This window comes from Sphaeramia orbicularis, chromosome 5 (genome assembly GCF_902148855.1).
Source record: "Sphaeramia orbicularis chromosome 5, fSphaOr1.1, whole genome shotgun sequence".
Classification (NCBI taxonomy): Eukaryota; Metazoa; Chordata; class Actinopteri; order Kurtiformes; family Apogonidae; genus Sphaeramia; species Sphaeramia orbicularis.
In genome coordinates, this window is record NC_043961.1 from 23,223,026 (window position 1) to 23,239,774 (window position 16,749).

General features: G+C 37.5%; 1 protein-coding gene across 1 annotated transcript in view; it reads right to left on the minus strand.

The window, feature by feature from the left end:
* The window catches only part of suclg2 (succinate-CoA ligase GDP-forming subunit beta), a 147,912-nt gene extending 134,514 nt beyond the window's left edge, over window positions 1-13,398 (minus strand). The window contains exon 1 of the mRNA XM_030134834.1: window positions 13,307-13,398. Coding sequence (XP_029990694.1) covers window positions 13,307-13,390 — 84 coding nt within the window. The 5' untranslated portion in view covers window positions 13,391-13,398. The remainder of the gene's footprint in view (window positions 1-13,306) is intronic.
* Window positions 13,399-16,749: the final 3,351 nt, after the last annotated feature.

Genomic DNA, 16,749 nt, shown 5'->3' on the forward strand with positions numbered 1-16,749 from the left:
GATTCCGATTTTTGGGGCTACGATTCCATTCAAAATTGATTTTTGATTCAAAATGATTTTGGATAAAAAAACAAAAACAATGAAAAAAAACTTTATGGGATGGTATGGCGAACTGTGGCTCCGCTGTCTGAAACATGTGGATGAACCCCTCATTCTCCACCACACTATAAGGCCGCAAGTCTTTGGCAATGAAGCAGGCGATAGACCGGGTTATTTTTTTTGCCCACTCAGAGTTGGCAGGGAGTTTGGTGAGGCACAGCAGTGTGCGCTGGTTTGCCGCTGGTGGCTGACTCGGCACCGCGTCCTTAAGCTCTGGGTGATGCCTGCTGATGTGAGCCCGTGCATTTGTGGTGTTCCCAAAGTGCTTAATCTGCATTATGCAAACCTTACACACTGTGAAGCTCATGTCAAGCTCGGTCTTCCCGGGCAATCAGTAAAAACCAAAATGAGTCCAAATCTTTGCCTTCAATGAGGACAGGGCCAGTTGACTTTCTCTTATCTCCTCCATTAGTTTCCTCTTTGTTCTGGTGCTTACCACACATGCGTATGCTCCAGAACCAGTTGCGTGATGACGTCAGGACGTCTGGAGGCAGACTGCCAGTGGATTGTTTTTATTTTTTAAAATCTATTTTGGGATACTGTAAATCAATTCTGAATTGTAGTAAATGAGAATCACAATTTTTATATGAATCGATTTTTTGGCACACCCCTACTGGACATGGTGATTAAAACTTATCCAGCTGTATGGAGGTCAATCCATTGTTCCAGTATAGCAGAAAAAAAATCACCGTACTGAATGCTTTCACTGATAATGTGTGGAAGACATGTCTGAAGTAGCTGTGTTAGAAGGTCAGTAACCTTGTAGGAGATCTGAACAAAAGCTGTCATCACTCACTAGCCTTCAAAGTATCAAAAATCTATATTTTTTCAGCTCCGAATGTACATATGCGCCATAAAGACCTATATAAAGTAAGTATAAGAATATTGAGTTATATTTTCATAGCACAGGACAGACATCACATCACTTTATGAACAAATCTCTAAGGGTTCACATAGAGCATATAGGCTACTTCATGGGAAATTTTCAATATGTCAATCCAGTATTGATTCCTGAGAGTCTTTGAAGTATTAAAAAAAAATGCTGTTGCCATTGCTACCACTGAAGCAAAAGAAGTTGTGAAACAGGCATATTCATGAAGACTTTGTAATTCTGTATTGATGTGACCCATTTGACACAGCTTTGAGACAAAGAAGAGAAGATAACAGGTGACGTTTTTGAAAGGCTCTTTGAGAGTCATTTTGGGAATCTTGTGACTGTTCTTTTAATGACCTCTTAGCAAAGTCACTGCAATTTTACTTACATCTAAATCTAAAAAGGTGGCTTATATTAAAAGAAAGTTTCAGCTGGTTCTGATTTAGTTTTTCTACATAATTCTGCTCATTTTAAACTCTTGAGATCTCATGAAATATAGTGTTGATATAAATATAGTGAATAAATCTAAATACACAACTATTTTCTAATAAAACATATGTATAAAATGTATTTAGTGTATAAAATACTGTAGTGTGAAAAGTCTTAGGCAAAAGCCTTTAGTTTTGATGCTTTTGCCGAGTTCTCCATATTTATTGCTCATTCTCTTTTCGTTAGATACAATGGGAAAATACAGAAAATGTGTGCACAGCCTTAAAAGACACAAAAATCTGAACTAAATGGGCTTGAAAAGTTAAAGTAAATATTTAATGTGACCCCTGACCCCATCATAAGATGCTGCACAAACAGAAACATCTGATGTGATGAATGAAACCTGGTATAAAACATCAGAAAATGTATGCAATAAATGTTATATTGTCTGAATAAAAGGATTAAAGACCAAAGGGAGGTCACACTAAAAACTAATACTTTGGTTTATAGAAGCTGTTTTTTCCTTGAGACTTGTTTTTACTACTGTACATACTTTATATACAGTCGCAGAAAAAAATATTAGACCATCAAAAGTCATCAAAAACAATGGTTATGCAATCAAGTACTAACTCCTGTGTGTATCATGTGACTAAAACAGACAGAAACTGAGAAATGCCTACGTGTGGTCATTTGAACTGTACAAAATGACAAACCTAATGTTGGCCTAAGACTTTTTCACAGTACTTGCATGGGTCTATTTCTTGATTATTAAAATGTGTAAATGTGTGGTTGTAAAAACTGGGCATTTTTCCTCCAAGAGCATAATCCCATAATCTTTCCTGAGCTAGACAATATGGACAAAAAAAATAATCTCGCAGTGTTATGGACAACTTACGCTTTTAATCAATTATTTTCTGGCTGCATGAACAGACTGTTTATTACAACTGTAAGACATGTGTGGCTGATGAAATACCGTTAAAAAATATATAGCACATGTTGAATTTTGAATCTTTCTTGAGCAAGAAATGTCTCCAGAATAATGTCAATTTTGCCATTCAGACATTTTTTCTGAATTGAAAGCAAATCTTCGATCAATCAGATTAACTGTATTGCTGTCATTGGCTGGCCTTTTGTGACGCTACGCTCTCATAGGCTGATGTTTTGTGACGCTGCACTCTCATTGGCTGGCGTTCTGTGACGCTGCGCTCTCATTGGCTGACGCTCTGGCTAGCTGCGCTGTCATTGGCTGGCATTTTGTGATGGTGCACTCTCATTGGCTGACGTTCTGTGACACTGTGCTGTCACTGGCTGATGCTCTGGGTAGCTGTCTCTCTCTCTCTGTCTCTCTCTCTCTCTAAGTGACATCTTTAACACACATTTGTATGTTTGATGTTTACATGTTAATATTTGAATGTTTCTGCCAACAGAAAGTACATTGTGCCTATTATTACCTCCACCAAGGAAGTTATGTATTTGCTGGCGTTGGTCTGTCTGTCTGTCTGTCTGTCTATCTGTCTGTCTGTCTGTCCGTGTGCAAGATAACTCAAAAAGTTATGGACAGATTTGGATGAAAATTTCAGGAAATGTTGATACTGGCACAAGGAACCAATGGGGGGGGGGGGGGGGGGGCACTGATCTGCCTTGGCAGAGGTCTACGCTCTATGAGTGCTTTTCTAGTTTTTTATTTATTTATTTTTCAAAATACAACTTGGTTAAATTATTTCAGTGAGTGTATAAGTGCTTTCTGAATATTTTGAGCACAATTCCAACAATACCAATGATAATAATGATCTCCGTGATAATTTTGGTCGCAATAATCGTGATATGAAATGTTCATATCACTACATCTATATTGCCAAGCACAGAGAGTGCACAACTGTGGTTTCCAGGGCCATTGAACAGCTCAAATTATACAGTAGTATCCCCAGATGTCTAGTGAGGTTAAAATCCTCATTACTTGTCATGGCCAGACCCTAACCCCTTTGAAATGACACTGCCTTATTAGTGACGACAAATGACTGCAGATTTAATTAACCAGAATGCTCCTTAAGGGGCATTATCAAATGTTTAAGAAATTAACAGATTGCCAGTTCTCTAATTCAATTATGTAATTGATTAGTTCCCATTCAGGTTATGAACTCCACTCTTTTGCCCATCTATTTAGCAAACCATCCGAGAAGAATTTAAAAGGGAACTTTATGGTGTCCACTTCTGTGAGCACAGGCTGAATCAGAGAGAGCAGTGCGCAAAGAGACTATCAAAATCATTGCCATCCTGATTGCGGTGGAGTGTTATTTTGCTAATGAGGTGGCGGTCTGTTACCGAGTTGCAACTCATAAATGTAGACAAGCACTGTGCGGTAAACTGTGATGGAGGCGAAGCACTGTAAAGTAAATGGAGGGGTTTAAAAAGCAGATTTGATGTGCATTTTCAGCATAAACAGGCCAGTGTGAATCACATGCATGTAACAGTAGCATGCCTCATGAAGCATTAGAGCGTTAACTAAGAAAGTCATCCATCTCTTACAAGTGACTGGATGTAAATGCTACTTCATTTCTCATCTTTTTATTAAAACTGCTTCCACAGATTTAGATAAAAAAAAAAAACAAACGTAATGGTAGGGTAGTGATGTTGTTCTTGCAAACAGCATTACAATGTAGGGCTCTTTGACATGAATTTTAATATTGCTCTCAAATATTGCACTGGCTGCTAATCCACTGCATTTACACTATAAACAGAGGTATTCAGATCAATTATCCTGAACTCTGCCTTTCAGCTGCAGCATACATATATAAAGTTCAGGAGCTTTTTTGAAATTATCGAAAACCTTGTTGATCATTCAGCCACAACAAATTATGTGAGGCTGTAAGAATATCACAAGAGATCCTTCCTGTTGCTGACATATACAGTGACCTTGGCTCTTAAAAGCTAAGGTCACGGCCATAGCTTTAGAGTATGGTGAAAGACGTGACATTTGTCTGTTACAGAGCCAGATGCAGCTGAGGACCTGAGACAGACGCAGAGGCATTAGAGCATAGCTCCAGGATTTAGATCAGTGAGATTTGCATCATTGGCGGGTCTTTAGGCAGGGCAGGTCTAATCTCCTGCAGACAGGCTTAAGAAAAGAAAACCTGAGTGTTGTGTCTCTACAGATAGGGATTTTAGTAATTAGCATAGTTAATGAGAGAGGTTGTATGGAGCTACATTCAACAGCGTTAGTTCTCAAGGAAAGATAATACGGAGGGCAACAGCAAGATGCACTTCACACTCACAACTGTACAATCTACACTGCATGACTTTGACAAGTGAGTGCATCACCTTGTGCTACAAGCCGTGCTTCAGGACTGCATCAATGGCACTTCATGACTGATACCCAGATGTGAAAGCATCTTGTGTCAGTGCAGTTTTTCAAGATGCACAGAAAGCTGGATGATATACTGTATCTGCACTCCTAGCTGGTCAAAGTTTGACATTCAGCCAAAACATCTCAGGCTGTTACTAATGTCCAAAATTAACATTATGACTCAGTAGCTAAGGGAACTGGTACATCAAAAACAAACAAGCGAAGCATATTTTTCACAATGTAAAAATGATAATTTGCCTATTTGGATCACACATGCATTTATACATTCCCACAGAATAGCTATTTAATCAGACTGACGGTAGACTAAAGGTACTATCAGCAGACCAGTAGTTTGATTTTGTGCTTCCACCTTTATTTTGCAAATATCTGCCCCTACTCTGCCCTTGATTGGTTTGTTTTTGTTGATGGCTTAGGGTTATGGTTAGATGATTGGTTAGTCTATTAACGTTAGAAAAAAAAGTCAAGGTCAGAGTAGGGCCAGGTTTTCATAGAATATGGCTGAATATCTGCAACCAGAGATGCTTACGAAAAAGGAGTGTTTCTCAAAGTCAAGGGAGGATCTTTCAAAGGAGTCATATTTAACTAAACCCACGTTTATTGATCTTTGGTACATTTATTTAAGTATTCGGGGACCCTAATATTTCATAAAGCTTGAATTTGAACCCTCCAGATGCTGCAAAGCTATCTTTATGTTCATTTTGGCAAAAATTGAGTGGATTTCTACAATCGGTTTTAAGTCCTTCTTAATTTGTTATGTTTTATAGCTAGTTACGTCACAACATTTGTACATATAAGGTCAAGACTTCCAACAAACATTTCTCAGAGTACGACATAACTGTTTGTCAGCAGCAGCAGTTGTAGTCTATACTGAAAATATGTCCGAACTTTGAGCTGAGAAGAGAGAGAAGCACTTTCAACAACCTGGAGGGGGTGGGGCGTGAAGTGACTCATTTGTATTTAAAGGGCCAGCGCTCAGAACGACCTGTCTCGTATCATTACTCAGAAATAGGGTTGAAGATGGACCTGTGGAGTTGAATTAATGAAGCATTCAGACCCAAGCATAGCATTTACAGTTTATGTAGACCACAGGGAAATGTTTTAAAATGCATAACTCCATTTGAAAAAGCAAAATATCACTCCTTTAATGATTAATTTACATAAAACTATACCATAAGATCCCACCACAGGACTGTTTCCAGACTGATCTCAATAAATGGCGTAGTATGCCATGGCAGTTCTTATGGCATTTGGCGTGCTATGCGTGAGCATTTTTGACTTTTGCGTGTTATTCAATGCCATTTGATTGCGTGTCAATTTACGTCAAGATTTCCAATTTACATAAAACTAACCCCTAACCCCAACTGGTATTTGACGCATTGATTCAGGTTGGACAGGGGCTAATAATGGCGTGAACATACATGTGGAAAGCTGTATGCATACAGAATGAATACAGATAGCATGCCAATTAAAAACTGGCGTATATATTTACATGAGTCATGATATCACATTGCTGTTTCTTCCTTTGGATGATTTTAAAGGATGCTCCTGTGGATCCTCTGAATTTTTCAGCACTATTTAAGAATCTGCTACACTCTACACAAGTCTTTTAAAAATGCAGCTAGAAATAAAAGAATCAACCACAACTGCACATAAAAAAGTATGAAGAGTCAGATCCTTTGCTAGTGTAATAGGCATTTAAACTTCAAATCACTACTCAAAACTCACCTGTTCAAACTTGCATTTTCTTGAGCCTCTTTTTTTCTCTCTGTTCTTTTTGTTTTGTTTGTAAAGCATCTGAGTGTCCAAAAAGGTGCTATATAAGTGTGATGTATTATTATTATTATTATTATTATTATTATTATTATTATTATTATTATTATTATTATTATTATTATATTTGGGCAATCTTATTTGGTTAATTTACATTATAAAGCATATTTCATAAACAAAGACAAGTGTATATCCTTATACATCTGTGAATGGAATATTCTGAGGAAAACAAAACCCCAAAAGATAGACATATTGATAAAAGAAGACAGAACATATCAAATAATAATAAAAGGGAGTAATATCATTAATGATTGAAATGATTAAAAGAAAGTGCAATACTGTGGAATTAAATATCAGTAAGTCACGCTGAAAAAGAATTAATTAAGAGTTCAATCACAGGCACATGAAAAGAGACATGTTTATAATTGGATCTGCTTTTGTTGTGATGATAAGTTGGTTTCATGTTGCAGAAGATCAGATAAACTCCATTCTTTATTATAACCCCTTTACAAATGTTTATTATTTTGTCTACTAAATACAACTGTGATGTGTCAGTGTGATACTGAAACACTGATATGGGGAGGCGGGACCTTATCTGCGCTCTTGCTAAACCGTTTAATTCACAAGTGTAGTGATTAGTAGGAAGGACTCTTCTACTGAAGGAAGTGACTACCAAAGAAGGATCCTTGACTTTGAGAAACAGCCAAGATGGTTTATGGGAGAACAACCTCATGTTTCAGTGTCACATTCGATGTGTTTCCCCAAAACGTACCTGAGTAACAACTGCACCCAATTTTAAAAATAAAATGACATTTTTAGACACATGGATTGAGAGAAAACTGATATTGAGGCATGTTTCTGTTTCAGCAATAAAGTCTTGTGAAATCTTGCAACAAAAGATTTCCTATGAAAAGGAGTTAAAAACAAACAAATAAATGATCTGTGCTTATATAGCGCATTTTCTACACCTTCATGGTGCCCAAAGCGCTTTTACAAAGCCCATTCATGCACACACTCATACACCTGTGGACAGCTGCTGCCATGCAAGGCGCTGCCAGGCCCTACTGAGAACAATTTAGGGTCCTGTGTCTTGCCCGAGGACATTTCAACTAGAGCCTGACCGATATGAGATTTTTGGGGCTGATGCCGATTCCGATATTGGGGGCTAAAAAAAGCCAATATCCGATATATCGGCCGATATCCGATATTGGCCGATAACCAATATATTGGCCAATATATGAAATAAGAACACTGATCTACACAGGATATAATAATCTTATATTAGATAATTGTGGACAGGTGGATAAACAGTTGCATAAATCTTTGTTTATCTCACAAATATAAATTACACAACTTTCAAATGCAAACTATGCAATCACAAAAATAATTAGAGCAAAAAATATTACTTACCACACAATTATGTTTTCCCTCACAAATTTTGATGTGTCTGCCTCATGGCACTACAACTTCTTATGTGGACTAAGGACTAAACTGAGCATGTGCAGAGTGAATTAGGTGAGTCCTAAGTTGTTCCTGATTGGAGCAATTGCAAGAGTTACAAATGACCTGTGTTACAACTGTCCCCAGTCTCCCCTACATTATTAACACCCAGGCCTGCTGGCAGAATGAAACTGTGAGGTAGGCAGGAAGTGCACGGACATGGGTAGTGTGTGTGGGGGGTGAATACTTCATAAGACGAGGGGGGGTCCGTGATTTTTGAAGCGGGGGGGGGGGGGGGGGGGGGGGGGGGGGGGTAGCGGTCCATCCTCATCAGAGCATGTGGTAGCTCTGACCGATTAATCAGTCGGGCTCTAATTTCAACATGTGGACAGTCGGAGCCAGGATTCCAACTGCCGACCCGCTCTACCAACTGAGCCACCGCCGCCCAGAAATAAAGCAAATTATACTCAAAAATGTAAGTTTCAGTTCAAAAAAACAAAAGTGATACTAGTGTAGAACTGCACAATATGCCATTTGAGCATCATCACAATGTATGTGTGTGCAACAGTCACATCGCAGGTCCTGCAATGTAGGAGGCAAATGAACTCTACATGTTCTCATCTAATTTCAAGTGTACCTGACTGACACACATTGCTTGCAGTGACCCTCCAATCTCAATCGTTCTTAATTAGTTTGCAGACCACGCCCCTGCACATGGAGTGAGTCACTGGTAACAACATTGAAAAATTAGCAACGAACAAGAGAAAATCACCAAAATCAAAGACTTGGTGCCAAAAAGAAAAGCAATGTCAGTTATTTGGAATTATTTCAGCTACAAGAAGGATGATATTGAAACGTGTTCTGCGTCGACAGTGTCTTGCACCTGTTGCCACAACGAAAGGAAACACAACTAATTTGTTTGACCATTTACGCTGGTGCCACACAGCTATTAAATCCTCCTGAGTAGTTTTTCATATCGCAATATATATCGCAGGGTTAAAAAATAATCGCAATGTCAGTTTTTTCCAATATCATGCAGCCCTATATTAGTGCATCATTATCTTCTTTAGACCTTATTGATCTACTTCCATACATCCACACAATGTACTCAGCCCTTCTGACAATGCCCACTTAGACAGAGACTGACCATTTCATCATTTCTGTACTTTGCACAGTCCTTGTATACAAGATCTTTGTTCAAACTCCAACACAGAGAATAGAGAAATGAAGCAACACATTAGTAAATGACACAAAAATGCAGTGGAGACTCTTGTGTCAGTTTTAAAAAAAAAAAATGACATTACTATTTTTTCACAAACATTTACTCACCTATGTAATAGATACCCTCCCAGATTCCCTACATTTGGCCCTTGGCACACATTAACCCATAAAGACCCAGCGCTACTTTTGTGGCAGTCCCCAAATGAATTTTTCTCTTTATTTAACCTTTCTTTAGTGATTGATCACCATTTATTACAGTATTATCTTCTATATTTTGTCTTTTTAAGAGTAAATCAAGTATTTTCCTATATTTAATTCACTAATCATGTAGATGTTCATAAAAGCTCTTTTTTATCAAAAATACGGAAAACTGAAGAAAAAGTGACTTCTTCAGCAAAAGCTATCATTAACTGAACATAAACCAAGTGTGTCCCTCCACTGTCATTGATCCAACTCCATTTGTTTTACTGGTGAATCAATGTTGTAGAAGATGACGGTGTTTCCACAGTCACTACAGAGCTTCTCAACGTCCAAATGGGTCAAATCTGACTCTAACCATGAAATGATGACAAACTACATTTTACACCAATTATTTACATGAATTGATAGGATTAGTGGATGAACAGGTATTAAACATTTTAGATCAATAAATGTTTTTGGTCGGCGGTTGATGTTTGGGTCTTTATGTGTAAATTTAGAACCATAGCTGTATCAGTTTCATACTGCCGCTACTGTTCATGTGGATATGCTTTATTACCTTTAGGGTTGCTTCCTTGTCTGGGCCTTTATTGTCACTGACAGCGAACGTGTCATGCTACACAGACAACATAAAATTTACTGCTGAATAGACCCAGTACAGATATCCTGACATTAACAAAAGAAAGATTCTACGGCCTAAAAATTGTTCAGTGAGAGCTGCTGCAAGAAACCTCAAAAATGAAATCCTAGTCACATTTTATCAGTTTAAAAAGGTACCACACTCTTACATGTTTAATTGTGCAATTTCAAAGGTGATTGATAAGGGAGTGGTAGCTTCCTAAAATCCTTCATTTACTGCACATTTAACGAATAACAGCCGTCAACTGTCAGCTGACATTGTTTTCTCAACTTCCTTTCAACATCACTCCCATTTCTCTGTCATTAGCTACACAGGAACAACAGCAGAAGTTAAGCTAATAGGAGTGCAGTCACTCATTGCATTCCCCATTTCGGAGGCTGCCAACATTTCCTAATGACTGCAGCCCTTTTAAATTATTGAAAAAGCCTAAGCATCTCACCAGCTACAGAAATGGCTATTAACCTTGGTGAAGCGATATTCAAATCCAGTTAGAGCTAACTTCGTCCTCCAGTATCCCTTGCGGGGAGGAAATGTAAATGTGTTCTTGCTGAGACAGATGGGGAAGCTGCCCGTCGTTTGAAGTTCCAGCAAAAGAAGTTGTTGCAAGCAGAGGGCTCTCCACCCCCCTCTGTAAAATATTCAGGACTGAGTCTCATTGAGCCACCTCTCTTCCCAGTGTTTCCCTTGAAACCATGTTGGGATTCGACACTGCTGGGTTATTACTAAGCAGGAACACCTTACAAAAAATAAAAACTTAGCAAACGTTTACAAATTCACCACTGTGCAGCGACAGTGAAAAACAGCCTGAGGATTATCTCGCTGTGCAGACAAGAATTCAGGAGATTTGATTTATGAGAGAGAGGGAGGGCATAGGAAAAAGAAAAAAAACAAACAAACACCCCACTCCTCCTTTAAAAGCATCCTGCATCCTAACCATCTGAATATTGTGATCTTCCCAGCATTGTTGTTGACAAATCGTCACAAATTGAATTCCTCCGCTTAGCTGACGTACTGTCAGAGCAGATTTGATTCTATAGTACAGATACCCGGCTGTCAGTCAATTCAGGATCAGATAGTTTGCTATGGAGCAGAGCAAATCCTTAATCATTATACTCACCTTATCACCTGACCCAGTAAGAAAGAGAGAGGAAAAAGTGAACTCATGTGCATGTACAAGAGAAACACATACAATGATCACTACACATATGAGATTGAAAGTTTTGCAAGAGAGTATTTTCTAAAGATATGTGACTGAACAAAGCGGTGAATAAAACATTATTTAAAAAAAAAAAACCAGCAGATATTTAGAGTATGGCATAGTGAGTTTTGAATGAAAGTAGTTGATATATGAACATAATACAACTCAGACCAGGATTGATACGCACAATTAAGAAATACAGTTCCTTCGACATCCACAAGTCTTTGATTTATACCACCAGCTCTTTCTATATCAGCTCCCCCTATACATGGAATGATTTAGACTCCAGATTTTCTAAACGAAGCCCAGAGCCTCAATCTCTTTTGGCATTTGAAAAGCAACAGTGGGGTGGCCCAGAGAATTAGTGCCGCCAACTGTTTATCTACGTTCCAATGTTAAGTGCCAATAAATGGATCTTCTCTGTGATGTGTTTTATTAAACTATTCTTAGTTTTGTACTTTAATAATTCCATAAAATCACTCCCACTTCCCACAGAAAATTAATCAGCTATTTCATAATCATGACAGACCTATTCCCCTTCCATATGGCCTATTTCTACATTGCTCCCTCTCTCTGCACATTTTCTATCTACTTTCTACTGCATGCAAGTAAGCATGGCTCAAAATGGCACCAGAATTAAGCAGCATCTCTGATCTCTATAAAAAGCAAATCAAAATGTACATTTTTATTGTAGGTGTTTAAAGTGCTTTCTGTTCCCTTGGCAAAGATTGTTAGCTTATTTATCTCTCTATTATGCTTTGTGAGATGTAGCTCTATTTGGGAGAGCTGCGTCACATCCCCTCTGTGGTTTAAATTTGCCAGTCATGATATTTTCAGCATTGTGCTACTTCATCTTTCTGTTTGAGGATTTTTTTCTTTTTTTTTTTCAATTTGTTATTCATACAAAAGTTCAACTAAAACTGAGTCCTTAATGCCAAAACAAAAGGCTGCATGGTAAATTTTACCAGTTCACAGAGTAAGGGCAAACAAAAAAAACAACTCAAAGGACATCTGAGAGCAAAAATCAAACTGTACTGTCTGTAGTTAGACTCCCTGGACCAGTGTTTACAGTGTCAACAAGTTTGTGCTCAGTACATTCCACCAGGACATCAGTAGCATTAATATATATACGGGCAAGTGGAAACCAGGTCACAAATACTGAGGGAAAACTGCTGTTTGTGGCAGAATATGCTGCTCTTTAATTTCAAATATCTTAAAGCTTAAAATTTGATTACAAAAACAAAACTCTGCGTTGCTCTCTTTCACAGTGTGTATTTGTAATTCAGTGCAAGCTAAACTCATTTCTCTAGTATTTGTTTCATTGTTGTTTTAATTATTGGGCTTGATGCTTTGTTTAATAATGGGATGTAACTGCAATCATTTAGGATTGTGTACACTGACAAAGCTAATCGGATAAACTCTGTTCTCAGCCAACAAACAGACTCTGACAGATCAAAGTACAAGTTTTGTCACTGCAGGCTTATCTGACATGAGGCGGCAATCACAAACTTTGAGCTCATGCCCTGCATACAGCAGTTAGATGGATCTTTCTGGGCTGTAAATTCAGCTAAGCTGTAAATGTGTACGTTTGGTTAATGATGTACAGACTGCTCACACAGATCTTTGTGTAAGGAGAGTGACTTTGACTTACTTAGAAGCAATGTAGGAGTAAAAACTATGCAAACTAAACCTAAATTCACACTGCAATGAGCACCTACAATGCCAGACATGGTTAATGTATGTTACAGTCAGCACATTTTAACCTTTAAAGCTTCTTAAACTTCAAAGCCCTACGTCCATTTTTGTGGAGTAACAGTGATTCTGAGCAACAGTCACATCTTAATATTTAAGCAGCACTTATATAAGTTCATCTTACAGCAAAAAAAGGCACGATGACATAATGAGTGGACTCAACTTTGAACTGTCAAACCCCTCTGCGAACACACATGCTAATCTGTTAGCAAGTGAGCTGCAATAACACATTTATAAGACGATGACAACGGACAAACAACAGCAGAGCCAGTCGGTGAGGTAGAGGTAACACATTCAAAGTAATCTTTACGGCAGTCGTACCTTTAGTTTGTCGAGAAGGATGTTCTTTGAGGTTGCTGTCCTCAGTCCTCTTGCTGCAGCTTGTGATGCCATGGATGCCGCCATGTTGACACGGAAGACTAAAAGGAGATGACGTCGACGCATGTGCGAGATAGAGCCGTTCATAGGTCAACTCCGGACGTGGGCGGGGCTTATGAAAGAGGCAATTTTATAACCACTATACCACGTTACATATATGTGTATTTATAGAGGCACATAGTACTCAATAATGTTGAATGGTATAGAAGCAAAAAAGACTGATGCTGTTTTGACAACATCTCTCAGTTCCAGTTACACTTTATCTAATAAATCACATTGTCACAAGTATTTCATGAGAAGAGGTGAAAATATTTGATCCCAACTTTTATTTGTTTTATTTTATTTTATTTGTTTGCACATCACAGACAGCAACAATTTTCATGCAAGTAACACCATTATGCAGGAGAGGATAGAAGCCAAAAAAGGCTTATATAAATACTTCCCTGGAAATAAATAATTCACAGGAAAATAAATAAATAAATAAAAAATACGATACAACTGAAATAATAATCTCAAGTAAAAACAATAGAAATACAAATCAAATGATATAAAGCCTCATATTTTTTCGTAAATTAGAATCCTTTCCAGATGTATTTTAAAGCATATGCACAACTGTGTATTTATTAATGTATTTAATTGTGTATCAGTGCTTTGTGTGCACAGATATACTCAGTTTTTTCTGTGTTTTCATTCTACCTGCAATAGATAATAAAATATAATTTGCTAATCTATTATATTGTATCTTCTAGTGAAGAAGCAAATCCAAACTGAGTAATTTAACTGTAATCTAACTATATAAAGCAAAGACACCCACCTCTACCAGTGCTCCAATTCGGTCAGGTTTTCGGGGCAAAAGATTCCCCTGGGGGTTTGGGCACCTGATAAATGATTCCAGGAGGGTGGAAGCTCACAAGGAAGTGTGTAGAAGGGTGCTTCTGGTATTGGGTTGAATGAAAATATCTGTAATATATTATTTATTGGTGTTTGGGTTATGTAAATATTGTATATATTTTCCATGGATTGTTCATGTTTTTATTGAAGCATTTGGTTTATGTTAAATTTTGTGTGTATCTCATCTACCCCATACACTGTGGTACAATTCATTTAAGTTAATCACCAACTCCCCTACATAAGCAGCCTGTTTGGATTGACATTTTGTTTGTGAGTGTTGGTTTAGTTACATGTCTCCAAAGTGTACAAGAAAAAAAAAAGTCACCTGGCTTAACTTCTTCCTTACGTGCTTTGGCTGCTCTGACCAGTTTTGCAAAGACGCTATCATGGATTTAGGTCACTCACTCACTCACTCACTCACTTACTCACTCACTCACTCACTCACTCACTCACTCAATCAAACTTTATTTGCATAGCATTTTTCATACATATTACATGCTTTACACGAAACCCTCCACTGCCCCTCTATTGCAAATAAAAATAAAATAAAAGCAACAGAGTAAAGCAATGTTAAAAAGTAAGAGGTTAACTAAGAGTTAAACTGAAAAGATAGGCTTTAGGTTTACTTTTAAAAATATGAACACTCAGGTCCTCAGGTAGACTGTTCCACAGTTTGGGGCCATAAAAGCTAAATGAGGCCTCACCATGAGTTTTTGTGTGGACTCTAGGAACAGTTAAAAGATTACTACCTGAGGACCTGAGGGCTCATATGTCAAAAGCAAAACAGATAAATAAATAGGGCCAAGACCATTAAGAGTTTTATAAACCAATAAACACACTTTAAAATCGATCCTGAAGCTCACAGGGAGCCAGGTAACAGTTGTGGAATGTACACATTTTTTAAGGTACAGTTGCGGAAAAAATTATTAGACCATCAAAAGTCATCAGAAACAATGGTTATGCACTCAAGTACTAACTCCTGTGTGTATCATGTGACTAAAACAGACAGAAAAGAAAACATAGAATACCTACAGGGGTTGGACAAAATAATGGAAACACCTTAAAAAATCAACAAAATATAATTTCATATGGTGTAGGTCCACCTTTTGCAGCAATTACAGCCTCAATTCTCTGAGGTATTGATTCATACAACTTGTGAATTGTTTCCAAAGGAATTTTAAGCCATTCTTCAGTTAGAATACCCTCCAACTCTTTTAGAGACGATGGTGGTGGAAATTGACGTCTTACTTGAATCTCTAAAACTGACCATAAATGCTCAATAATGTTGAGGTCTGGGGACTGTGCCGGCCATACGAGATGCTCAACTTCATTAGAATGTTCCTCATGCCATTCTTTAACAATTCTAGCTGTATGGATTGGGGCATTATCATATTGAGGTGAAGGTGTTTCCATTATTTTGTCCAACCCCTGTAAAAGCATTGTTTTTGTCAGTACAATGCCATAGATATTGATGAAAGACCTGAAGTGATTTTGGTTATTATCAAGAAAACCCTGGAAAATGGGTAGATATCAGCTCTGAAATTAAACTCTTCTGAGCTATTTTTATTGTTATCATTATATTTGTCCAAACAAATGTACCTTTAGTTGTACCAGGCATTAAAATGAACAAGAAATTGAAGAAAACAAGGGGTGGTCGAATATTTTTTTCTGTAGTATTGCAATTGGTTCACACATTGAAAAAAAAAAAAAAAAAAAAAAATAGATAAAAGATTCTTCATATATGTTTCATATGGTACATATATGAACCTATATCATTCACACTGATGTTGTGGGATATTTCCACTGAGACTGAGGTGAAGGGTTAGATAGAAAATGAACAGCATGTCTTATCAGATAAAATACCATAAATTCTCTAGACAATATATTTGTCTTTCTGATTGTAGGGGTTGTTTCTTTGTCCCCCGTTATTTTCATTTGGGCAGTGTAAAACATTGTGACTAATAAAAGTTCATAAATGAGATTAATTAGCTCATAAATGTAGGCTCTGCTTTGCGTTAGGTATATTAATGTACATTTGTTTGCATTTAAGTGAGACTGTGTGTATTTAAATGCAGTTGGAGATCTTTAGGGATTTCATAAGTAGGTTGTAGTAAAACATTCATGAAACCAGTGTGCTTTATAACACATTCAGGCTTGAGGGAATCAAAGTCCAGTTGTATACATGTCGCAGTTTGTTGTACTTCTTTTGCAGCTAGTTCATTCTATTCTGCAAAAATAATAACTTTCTTTTTTTCGAATATGGAGTGGAGTTAAATATAAATTTCAGGCATTTTATTTGCATATAAATGATGTGTATATACCGAGAAGATCAGCAAAGGTTTTTAGAGTCGGAGGCAGTTCGTCTCACTCCAGTGTGTGACCTTGTAAAGAGGACAAACAATCACAATATTCAGCTGAGAGGTATTGGTAGGGAGTCGAGTTTGAGAGCGTGGGATGTGTGAACTGATCTTGTCTGAATAGCTAAATAGCCCACT